Genomic DNA, 12958 nt, shown 5'->3' on the forward strand with positions numbered 1-12958 from the left:
ATTTCAACCTGCCAAGTAACTGCAACTTTCAGGACGACTCTGCTCCTTGTCATCGGGAAAAAAGTGTAAGTAGGCACTTCTGTAGTTACTTTATCTTCATTTCTGCATTAGAGGTTCGACAGTAATGTGTTTACATTTGTTACAGATGAAAAAAATGGTTGGAAAAACGGTCCATTACAACTGTTGGCATCGTGTAGAATCTGCAGTTGCCAGAAAGAAACCAAAGACCCTTCACGAACTTCAGGAAGCCATAATTCATGTTTGAAACCAAGAACCATCAGTTGATTATATTCGGAAATTGATCTCGTCAATGCCTCAACGGTGTGCTGCTGTCATCAGGGCCAGAGGCAGTTCAACTAAATTTTAGTTTGCACCTAGTGAACTTTTCATTTTGTTTTCCATTTAAAATGATAAACTGAAGCAAATTAAGGGCTTCTGATAACATTTCAGCCATAATTGTCGTGTTTACCAAAAATGTTATATAAAGGTTGCAAATACTCATTTTGGAATATTTTGAGAGCACCTCTCAAATATTACTTAGCTTTGCCTTAACTATTAATAAATTTTATTTTTTGTTTATACAGTGGATTCCGGTTATTTGGGCCACCGGTTAATCGGGGCAGCCGTTTATTTGGGGCAAATCTTAAAAAACAGAAACCAATGGAGAAAACAGCCAAGGTTTACTTTGCTTAATTGGGACAGCATGCCGTTTAATTGGGGCAGGAGACTGCAGCACTGGAGATTACCCTATGATTGTCTCCAACGGTACCACGTGATCCAGTCGAAATTCTGGAGGTCACAACCATAAAACAATTAGCATTCACCTGTTTATTGGGCTTTTCTGTTAGTGAAATCTATCATAAATGGACAGTAAACTTGATCTTACTGAATTTGCGATAATACCGACAGCTGGAATTCTGTGGGTTATTATGGTGAAATGTGTTTACACTTCCATGAAATCTTCAATCATATAAAAACATTAATTTTCAGATCTTCTCTTCATTCCTATTTTTAAAGCTTCGTAACTCATTACTCCGTTCTCATTTGCGCTTGTTGTGTTACTTGCAATTTGTGTGCGGCATGTTCTTTGTTATTGATTGCTTATCTTTTTACTGTTTTAAATTTTAACCCCCACCCACAAATGTCAGTGAACAGAAATGTCAACTAGTTAGTATGTACATATTACGGTACGTATTAATTATTCCGATTTTCAAGTTTCATTTTTATCACGTATTATATTTAATTTTTTAATTGGTAAGGTAATATAAAGGGTAAATTTGTGCTTAATATATCTTTACTTTTATAGCCTGTGGATAATATTCCTTCTATTTTTGCTAATTAGAATCTCTGTTTAATAGAATTAAAATTCAATTCACAAACGTAATCACAATGACTGGCACTTACTACACATCGTATAGTGAATGGTACTTTACTATGGCGAGTTCGTCATAATGTGATTTGATTGTACAGTGAATCAATTGTAAAGGGGGGGTACATTGTATTTTTTTTTAACTATTTACGAGAAACTTCGGATAATTGGGGCAGCTGCTTAATCGGGCCAAAATGCACTAGTCCCGATGTGTCCCAAATAACCGGAATGGACTGCATTTCTATTTGTGATGCTAACATACCATTGCGAAAAAGAGTTAGAAATGTGAAATTCCTAGGTGATGCACTTTCTTTGAACACCAATGTATATAAGATTTAAAATCATAACACAGTATGTAACATTGAAAATAAAAAAAAAAAAAAAAAAGTGTGTGTGTGTGGAGCACGCATAGCGGAAGTTAAGTGAAACTTCTTTAGGTGAACATTTATCACTTGACTGAGGATCACGTATTGACTGTATGAATGCCACAGGCGACGAATCTACCTGAATTGGAGCCTTGGAGATATGAGACGTTCTGTTACAAAATCTAGTTTCGGCAAGTGCTGTGGCATAGGATGATATTTAAAACCATTTGACTTCTATAGAGCCAGAATCATTTTGTTTTTGAGAGAGCCACGACAGCTGTTACAGGCCAACATTTGACTTACATCCTGATTTGGAAATGCTGTTTGAAGATCACAAGCTGCTATAATCTTAACATTGTTCTTGAACCAAAGCCAATCAGATTGAACAAGGAACAGACTGAATTGAAATCATTATCCAGGAATGTATGTTTAAGCTGTGTGTGGATGCGTCGGTGTTTATTAAAATCCTGTTGCTGCTCCTGCCATGTATTATGCCCACTATGTGTCGAACGATTTTATGGAGCACTTATGGCAGCCAGTTTTGGTGCTTCACTTTTCATTTACAACTGGGCTTCGAGGACTCTTCATTTTCATTTGCAGTATCAACTTCCATGACCTTCTTCCATATGCACTTCTAACATTTCTGGGGAGATGTAAGGCTCTCAAGAACCTTCTCCAGCTTCTTTGTTTAACTCCATCACATGCTGTAATTTCTTCTGCTGTTGAAATAGCTTAGATCTCTCCTGTGTACTCAATGGAGGTGATTTCGGTGGTCGCATTGCACATATACATGCTCTCTACACCTTATAATGCTATTAGTCTTCGACATGTTGATTTATACATTTTTTCCGTCAAAATGTTTCATTAAATACGGTGGAGAATGATGAAAGAAATAGAATGATGCAATCAGTAGGGGTACTGATTGGGTCATGCGTCACTCGTCCCTGGTACAGAGTGATACAATGTGGGAGATGAATCATTTCATGTCGCATTTTCTCAGCAATTCAATCCATGGACGCATTGCACGTGTACATGCACTATACGCCTTACAACAGTGGACCTCCACTTTATGATTGGTGCACTGTACAATCAAATCACTTTACGATGGACACTCCATAACAAAATACCGTTTGCTATACGATATGTAATAAGCACAGGTCATTGTGATAACATTTACAATTTGAATTTTAATTCTATTAATGGCGATTCTAATAAGCAAAAATAGGAGGAATATTATCCACAGGCTATAAAAGTAAAGATACGAAGCACAGATTTACATTTTTATTACCTTACAAATTAACAAAATTAAATGATACGTGAAAATCGGAAGAATATTTTCCACAGGTTAACAAAAGAAAAAAAAAAAAAGGCAACTACAGCGGGTATTCACAGGTTGTCACCCCCCAATTAGTAACCAGGTGATTGTGATAGTTGGATGTTCAAAGTGCCTGTAATACATTTACTTATGGCAAGTGTCACATTTTCATTGCGTTTTTTGTCAATCCACGAACACAAGTTACTCCCATCTGAAAACTGCCAGGAGCACACCTAAAGAAGTTTCACTTCAATATACTCATTAATTATCTCTCCTTAAGAAGCTAAAGTCATCTGAATCATGTTTTCTTTAAAATTTTGTTTCTCAGCTGCACTTAAATCTTTTCTTTGGTTTTGCTTCAACTTTTTAAAAATGCTTTATTAAAAAAAAGTACATGTATAAATTTAAATAAAGTTTAAATTATATACTAAACACAATGTTTCACATGTTAACACCACCAAACTAAACAATAAAGGAGTAGTAAAAAATTGGTGGATAAGTAGGTTATTTTAAGATGGCACATTTTTTTCAGACACTGCTCTCACTAGCAATCCAGAATTAATCCCAGTGCAGTACTGTATGTCCACAGAAAGTAGCTATCAGATGGTAAACAACAAGGCAACTATCACATGGTCACTTTTCACAGATGGTAATAAAATCAACAAGCTGAATAAATAACTAAATAAAGCTGCATTTTATCAGGGGAAGTAAACACTCAGTTACATACACAGACTGCAAACGGAATATCTGGAATGTTCACATTCTTTTGTTTACAAGTGCAATTTCCTTTCCTTTCCATCAACTGAGTGCAGTCCAATAAAACAAAAATATGCAGAAAAATCCAAGATTATTAATCATCCAATCATCTTTTATGATTCAGAAAGTCTAATTTATGATTCTATTTTATACTGTGTAAAAGATGCAGATATAGGCTTTGATTCAATAATTAAACCAGCAATTTCTTAAGCAGAATCCACTGTATATGTGGAGACTATAAGTAGCAAGCTGTTAAATGCAACCACTAATCTGGATAGGCATGCTAAGAACATGTGATCCCAGTGTGTGGACAAATTAGGCAAGCCTGTTACAATTAATGTATTCATTCAATCAGCAATGCTATTATACAGCTGTGGTTATTCTTTCCCTTCCCTTTCTTTGTAAATAGGGGTAGGGACAAAAACCAACCCGAATATGACCAAAAATGGCTAGATCATGTTATGAGCCAACAAAGCCCACTTTTATCTTCATGGTGCCATTAAAATAAGAAACCAGATATCTAAAGGCTATCCTGGAATAGATACCCCCAGGAAGGAGGACATGATGGATGGAGTATGGGAGTGCATGACAGTCAGAGGTTTAACTGACCAAGACACCTTAAACCACACTTTATGGCGTGAAAAAATTCCTACCAAAAAATAACTTGTAGGCTGAGGAAATCCATTGTAAATGGAAACACTCCTCTTCAAGAAGAAGAAGAAGGAAGTGCCATTAATAGGCATAACTGTGTTATGTGGGCTGGAAAAGGTCCATATACAATAACTGACAAACTATTACATGATGAAATGATAAAGTATGGCGCAGTTTCACATCCACTTTCATAACTGGACTGTACTTTTTTTAATAAATTATTGGACACATACACATAAATGAACAATCATGGATATGAAGGCATGGACATTCATGTATATGCAGATTTGTTAGAAAAGTTGTCATTTCACAATCAAGCTCAACAGTCTCTTCCTGGACAGTCACATCAACATAATCAAGCATATGTTGAACATTTTTCGAACCAGTTGTTAGTTTATGTATTCTACAAAGTTCTTTGATTGTGTCGCCCAGGATAACACACGCACTATCTGTAGCTCCAGATGGTTTCCCTTTTTCTCACATGAATGCGAGTCTGCAAAGTAACAGGAATCATCAAAGGGACTAGAAAGGTTTTGAATGTTGAGAAATTAATTATTTTCATGTTTGGATTGTATATTCTTTAGAAAATATTTTCCAAGTGATTAGAGTTTAAAATTCTTATAAGTAAGCTTTTGTAAGAGAAGACTATTTGGAGGCGTACAGTCTTCTCTTACAAAAGCTTAATTGAAATTATTCTAATGAGGATGTATTGCTTCTTCAAAGAATTTTCAGAATATATCCGTCAGTTATTCTGAAAATTCGCATCCATTACAGCTTTCTATTATCACTTCTCCTATACCTAAACATTATATTTACATAATATTTATTTTATTTTTATTATTTTTTATGAATAAAAATTCATACATTTTTTATAAATAAAGTATGATTGAAAATTTATGTGAAAAGAATTTCACCAACAAAAAATCTTTACACAATGCAAGGATAGACGATAAAATCTTGCATGCTTTATATGTATGTATAGTCAGTCCTCGTATAACACATGTTTACACTACACGAATTCGATCATACACGATTTATAAATAGGGGAACGATGTCGTATATAACACGAATCAAATTCGCTTATGCACGATTTGCCTTTGTGTTTACAAGAAATGGCAGTCGAATGCGGAATCACCCAACTGAACACAACACGATAGGAATGAAGAGAAGATTCTGAAAATGTATTTGTTTTTTATATCAATGAAGGGGAAACACATTTCACCATAATACCATAAAAACCCAAACAATTTCAGCTATCGTATTATCGCAAATGCATTAGATTGAGTTTACTACCAGTTTATAACAGATTCCACTAGCAAAAACGCAACTGGAAATTGTTTTTATTGTTTTACGGTAGTAACCCCCAGAAATGTGCTTTAGTAAAATGTGAGCTAGTGAGGTGTTAGTGTGCCTCTGCCTTTACGGTGTTGTTTATTCAGTTGCTACACGCGCGCACGCAGCTTTCTTTATGTGTATCAAGCGTGCCTCCTCATTTTGTAATTGTGCTTTATTTCCTAAAAATGGGTAAAATACTTAAAAGGTGTGAAAAAGAAGCGTCCTGGGGTGAAGACACTACAGATTCAGATAGAAAAAGAAAAGCATCAATAAACAGAGGCGGACTCGGTCAAAAATTCTTACCTAGGAAAATTTGTAGTGGCCTCATACTGTGGTTTATGGCCAAAATCACACCGGCCTCCGGCCCACTGGGGTTTTCCCGGTAAGGCTTAGGGCCAATCCACCTCTGTCGATAGAGAAAAAATATGAAATTGTGAAACGCTTTGAGCGAAATGAAAGACCATGTGATATTGTACGTGCTACAGGCCTAAATGAGGCAACGCCGAGAATTACAAATAATGCAGAGACAATAAAAACAACTTTCATAGCAGGAACAACTCAAAGTGTAATTAAAATCCATTAGATTAAGACAAAGAATTGGAAGAGATGGAACGGCCGTCATCTGTTTGGATAGAAAATTAAACAAAAAAAGAAGCAGTAGCAATATTTTATTACGTAATAGCCTTAATAAAATACGTATTTTATTACGATTATTTATTGTGTTTGGTAATGTTTTCATTACAAATGGGTGTTCAATTTTGGGTGGTCAGCACCTAACCCCATTTGTCCCATAGGGCCTGTTGTTCATATTGCACGATTTTGCATTGCAAGAAGGTTTCTAGGAACACAACTATCGTGCTATACGAGGACTGACTGTATTACATACATACAACCATGTAAAGCAGGTAGCTGATGTTGTTTGTTATTTAGTTTTTAGGAGCATTAGCAACTAAGGCCATATTGCTCCGGGATATGCGGTGGTCATTCCCTCAACCTTTCCGCATCCTCCGTATTTGGTGGTGACGGCCTCGAACCCTGGTCTAATCAAGAAGCGTGTGCTACACACTGCTGCTCCTTCCCACCTGGCTACGGAGGCACCAGGTAGTGGATATGAGGCATGTAATAGCTGCACAGTGGACCATGCGATGGATTAGCTCAAATTTAATTGGAAACATTACGTCAAAAGATTGTTTACAACCAGATAAGAAGTGGGGAAAAGGTCCAAAATCCGGTTGAGGTATAAATCCAGGTAGCCGATATATGACGTGCAATGGCTGCACGGTGCACCACTTTATTGATTTAGCTCAAATTTTGATAGAATGCATTGTCATGCGAATTAGGAATATGTACAAAGTTTCAGTCTTCTATCTCTATTAGAAGTGACTGAAAAAGATATCGGCAGATTTGATGACAGAGACAGTAAGTTAATATAAGGTATATAATAAAAAAGAAACAGATGGAGCCAAGTCTGAGCTATATATAAAATGAAGCAAAACTCTCTGCCAAGCCTACAATTTTCATCTGAGTCATATGGGTAGTGTATTGCTTGACATCATCATGGTGTAATGTGATTTGATGTCCTGTTAGAGCCTTCCTCGTTTATTTTATTGCTCTGTGCTTCTCAAATGTTTGGCAATATCTTTCCTTATTTATAATCTGACCTATCTTTAAAAAAAAAAAAAACACCAAAATTTGGCCTTCTTTATCCCAAAACATTGTGGCCACAATCTGTCAATTCAGGGTTTTTCTTCACTGAAGATAACAGGTGTATCCATTTCATAAACTGGCATTTAGAATAAGGGCAATAATGGAAGATCCAGGTCTCATCACCTGTTATCAAGCCTTTAAAAAATATCTCCCTGAAAATTACTGCACTCCTACAACAGGAGTTGACAAATATCATGCCCGGAGAATTTCATTTTTTTTTTTTTTAACAGCTTGGACACCTATTTGCAGCATATTGTCCTATAATCTAATGATGTAAAATGGTTAATACACTTCTTTTTAAATACCCTAGTGTTTGCATCATTGCATATGGTTACTGTCCTGTAATTTTCAATCCTTTCTTCCTAAACCTTAGTTTCCCTCAATGCACACAGACTTTGGTCTTCTGCTCAGCAGTGTCAGTGTCCATATGTCAGTGGTGTTTCTGTTAAAATGCACAAGCCATCTACAAATATTGCTTATATCAGTAGTGTCTTGTTAGTGCACTTTCCTCAATTTTTCATGAATCTGGAGAGCTGTTTTCTCTTGACCTGAAAACAAACTTATCAACTATTGGTGGAAATGGACATCAGTTTGACTGTTCATAACTTTAGAACTACAATAGAATCTTCTATTTTAGTATGTTTATATCTTAATATCAACACTTAGTGATCACTGAAATATGACCACCCCATCCACACTGAGACAACTGACACTGCAATATGATAAAGGGAATGCAAAAACAATATTACAAATGATGTATTGCAAACTCAGACATATGGGGTTCCATAGTAGACGACTCAAGAGACACCCACTCCTCACTGCTGATGGCAAATGCTGTGGTGTCAATAACATGCTGGTTGAACACTAGAGGAATGGAAACAAGTGTGCTGGTCAGATGAGCCCAAATACCTTGTGCAAAGCACCAACAGATGCCTTTGTGTGCAGTGCAAACACAAGTCTGTAGACTCGTGGTGCCCACTATCCAGGCAGGTGGTAGTGGTTGTTCAATATGGGGCATGTTTTGCTGGCAAGGACCAGGACCCCCTCCCCCCCTTTTGAACCTCCTTTGTGAATTGGTGATACATTTGCACACCTCCAGTCCATGGGGATCTCCTCTTGAGTCCAAGGAAGCTCTCCTAATTATGGCTAAGGGTTTGCTTACTTCCTTTGCTGCCTCCCTTAATATAACTGGATAGATCCCATCTAAGAGAGGTGCCTTTTTTCTGTTTAACTTCAACAATTTCTCCTTCAGTTTGCTCTCAGTTATTACAAAATCACTTAGCTCCCTGTTAGAGTTTGATAAACTTCTGGCACTCCCCTCATTGAATAACTCACGTGAATGTAGATGCAAAATACTCATTCAGTTTATCAGCTACCTGAGCATGATCATCAATAGCCAACCCATCTAATCTTAAGTGGTCCAATCTGATTCATCCCTTTCCTTCTAGAGTTTACATAATTAAAGAACTCTTTGCGGTTTTTCTTTGCATCTTGTGCCAAGGGTTTCTCGTTATCTGCCTTCACCTGCGCGCCTCCGTAGCCAGGTGGGAAGGAGCAGCAGTGCGTAGCACATGCTTCTTGATTAGACCGGGGTTCGAGCCCGTCACCACCAAATACGGAGTATGCGGAAAGGTCAAGGAATGACCACCGCATATCCCGGAGCAATATGGCCTTAGTTGCTAATGCTCCTAAAAACCAAATAACAAACAAACAATAACAAACAGCCTTCACCTGCCTAACCTCCTTTGTGACTTGATTATAGACTAGTTTATATCTACCATAGGCTTCTGTGTCACCTGATACTTTATATACATCCCATACATTTTTTCTTCTCTGCCACAAGACTCATTAGTTCATCTGACATCCATTTAGGCCTAAACCCTCAACAGCATTTCTTAGTTGGAATGAAAAGCCTAGTAGCCTCCAAAATTAAGTCCCTGAAGGCTTCCCATTTAGAATTCAACATTGGTAACATCATAAGTTGATCCCACTATACAGAATTTAAAAACTGTCTGAGATCCCTGTAGTCACCTTTACGAAAACAAAAACCCTTCCCTTTAACCTTGCTGGTAGTTACATCTTTAAATAATTCCCACATTAGCACAGAGTGATCACTGCCACCTAGTGCCTCCTTTATCTGCAAATTCTTAATGCATGAATAATCACTGCTGATAACCAGATCAAGTGTATTACTTCCTCTGGCTGCCCCTCGAACACGTTGCTGTAGAAAACAATTCTCCAATAAATCCACAAAAGTCTTGCTAGTGTGCGAGTGACCAAACCACAAGTTCCAGTCAATATCTAGAAAGTTAAATCCCCCATTATAAGACATTCTGATTTACTGGCCTACTCTATTTCTCTTCACAATTGCTGTTATAGGCCTAATGAATCATCAGAGTCATTAGGCCTATAACACACACCTACTCTCATTTTTCCTTTCCCAGTGCTTATGTCACACCAAACAGACTCAGCATTGCATTGTTCACCAACATCAATTGGATGCACTTCCTTAGATTTTGTGTTTCTTAACTAACAACATAACCCCTTCTCCCTTCCTGTCCTGTCTATCCTTTCTGTACACATTGTACTCCCCAAATTCTAATTCTGCACTGCTTATGTTTGTGTGACACCACATCTCTGATATTCCAACAATATCTGCCTTAGATGGCTTGACTAACACTTCAAGCTCTCAAATTTATTAACTATACTCCTAGCCTTGGTGTACATGCACCTGTTTCTACTCTTAGTTACCCTAACATAGCCCATGTATTTATTTGTTCCACTATGACTCCCAGCAGTCCTGGAAATCTCCATTGCTTTGCTTTTCAGGCTGCTGCTCATTCTAATAGAAGCAGTGCAAGAATCACTTTTGCCTCTGCCTGCAGCCACTGTTAACCTTTTAGTCTGTATATCACCCAAGCTAGCAGTTTTCTGACCCCCCCTAACACTGCTTTGATAGCATCAGCAAATATTCTTGCACCCTTTCTATTTAAGTGTACCCCATCCCTGTAGAAGCAGTCTGGGCAGAATTGTAGACACTTTCACATTCAACCCTAACTCGTGACTTTTTTTCAACATTGACCTGTAGTTATATCAAGTTTGTCACTAAGGTTTAATGCTGTTCTTCTTTTCTTCTCTCTATGAGGTTTATTAACTTTAGAAGCCATAGTGAGGGGTTTTTAATTTAAAATAAATGTAAAACAGAGGTACAGTCTGTGATATCAGTACAGAATTCACTTTGAAAATGGCAAATGTAAACAAATGCAGTAATCACGTGACTTGCTGTTTTCTTTTTTCGCCACTGCAAGACATCTGTGCTCTATGTATACATCTGATCTCAATGTGCCATTATTTCGAATGTTCCGTCATTTGCGGTGTGGTTATTTTCGACAGTCTACTGTAGTAGCAATATATAAAACTTCATGATGCTAATATGATGCTTAGAAAAAATTATGTTGCCCAAGAGGAATACTTATAGATCAACCTTTGTATTAAAATGCATGCATATAAAGGATGCATTTCAAATTAATAATAAATAAAACTGGATAAAATCGAAATATGTGTGCAAGGGATGGGGGAGCAGCATACTTCAAAGGTGGCAAAACTTAGCTGATGCTTGAACATGGACAAGTGTGTCACCCAACAGATGCATTAGAACAATAATCAGGGCTGTAGTGGAGGGTATATGCGGGTTCACGCCATATATCCTCTGGATTTTTGAAAGGTTTGAAAAAACAAATATAAAAATTTAATTTCACTGACTAGCAGAAGTTTTTCATATGCTGATTACCAAAATACAGAATATTATGTTGAAAAAAAAAAAAAAAAAAAACCCACTTCTTTTATTGTATGTGACCAAAGCAAATTCTATTAATAAGCCTGATATGCACAGTATGCTCTCTTCTTTTCATAACATTCATAGAGTATACCTTCTGCTAATTTTATGACTACAGCACTGACAATAATGGCTGTAAAAATAATTACCAGGAAGCTATGACTGAAAAGAACCCTTCTAATGAGGAATTTTTTTATGCAATAAAAAGTTTATGCACAGTTAATCGGCACACATTTTAGATATTTATTTGAATATGCACAATTTTTTTTTTCAGAATGCCATAATTTACTTAACTTGGCCACTAAGTTTTGCAGGTGTTAATTAAATCACATAAATTTTATATATAACATATGCTAATATCTAATATATTTAAACATCCTCTGAAAGGTTTCTGATTCACTCTGTTGTTAAGATGAAATTATGTTCCTATGAAAAATTATGGATTATGTTTCCTGAAACATGAAACCAATAATGAAAGCAGCTATAAAAATGTCATCAAGATCTTTGATCTCAACTACACGGAATCACTGCACTTAGATTTTTGGTGCCAGTGAAAACTATTTGTCCACGAAATATAAGATAGCCTTGACAAAACTGGACATGAAATTTTTCAAAGAAAAGGTTTAAACACCACTGGTGTTCCCCTCCCCCCACACTTGATGAGGAGAGATGTAAGAAGAAGATTTATAGGAATAACAGAAGATTTATATGAATAACAGTATTGCAGAAGATTTATAGGAATAACAGTACTCAAATTAGGGAGCCACAACCATTTCATAGTTTTAATTCCAAAAATATATATTTAAAATAAAAATTATTTTACTCTTATTAAAAATGAAGACACTACATATTTTTATGATTATAAAACTTATGCTCGAAAGAGAGGAGAGGGGAATAAGACTTACCTTAAAGTACCATTGTCACTTTTATCCAGACTGGTAAACCTACTATATAATCTTTCAATCTGACTTGGTGAAACTAAAGTAACAGCAATTTAAAACAGACACATTAATTTAAGTAGCCTGTAAATTCAAAGTTTCATGTTTAAATATATTTATATTTTCTTTTTTTATTTTGATATTAAGTTACTGAATTTTCATGAACAATTTTACATTAGGTTTATACTGTGCAACTAGAAAGTAATGACAGTCTGATAAATCATGCCCGAACTTACATATACCCTAATGTGTGCCGGGACATTGCCAAAAATGTTTTTGGAATCAGTATCACATTTCTTGAATGATGAAAACCCCACATGTGCATGTATACTTGCATGTACGTACACTACTGCTAGGAACATTGTAAATAAATTTGATGAATTTGAAATACTGATTAAGTCATTAAAAGCAGACATTGTAGGAATAGTGGAAACACTGTCACCCAGACATAAGTGATGCTGAAATTGAATATGGGAAGTACAATGTATACAGGAAGGGCAGACAGGAGAGGAGAGGTGGAGGGATTATGCTCTTAGTTAATAAGCTTGTTGTTTGTTATTTGGTTTTTAGGAGCATTAGCAACTAAGGCCATATTGCTCCGGGGATATGCAGTGGTCATTCCCTGACCTTTCTGTATCCTCCATATTTGGTGGGCACGGGCTCGAACCCTAGTTAATAAGCATATTA

General features: G+C 36.4%; 1 protein-coding gene across 1 annotated transcript in view; it reads right to left on the reverse strand.

Annotated features, from left to right (window-relative positions):
* The window catches only part of elm (calcineurin like EF-hand protein 1 elm), a 64160-nt gene that overhangs the window by 38150 nt on the left and 13052 nt on the right, over positions 1 to 12958 (reverse strand). Inside the window, exon 2 of the mRNA XM_090375411.1 lies at positions 12239 to 12311. Coding sequence (XP_090231537.1) covers positions 12239 to 12311 — 73 coding nt within the window. The remainder of the gene's footprint in view (positions 1 to 12238; positions 12312 to 12958) is intronic.

This window comes from Mastigoproctus giganteus, chromosome 6 (genome assembly GCF_048544385.1).
Source record: "Mastigoproctus giganteus isolate SK-2022 chromosome 6, ASM4854438v1, whole genome shotgun sequence".
NCBI classification, from domain to species: domain Eukaryota; kingdom Metazoa; phylum Arthropoda; class Arachnida; order Uropygi; family Thelyphonidae; genus Mastigoproctus; species Mastigoproctus giganteus.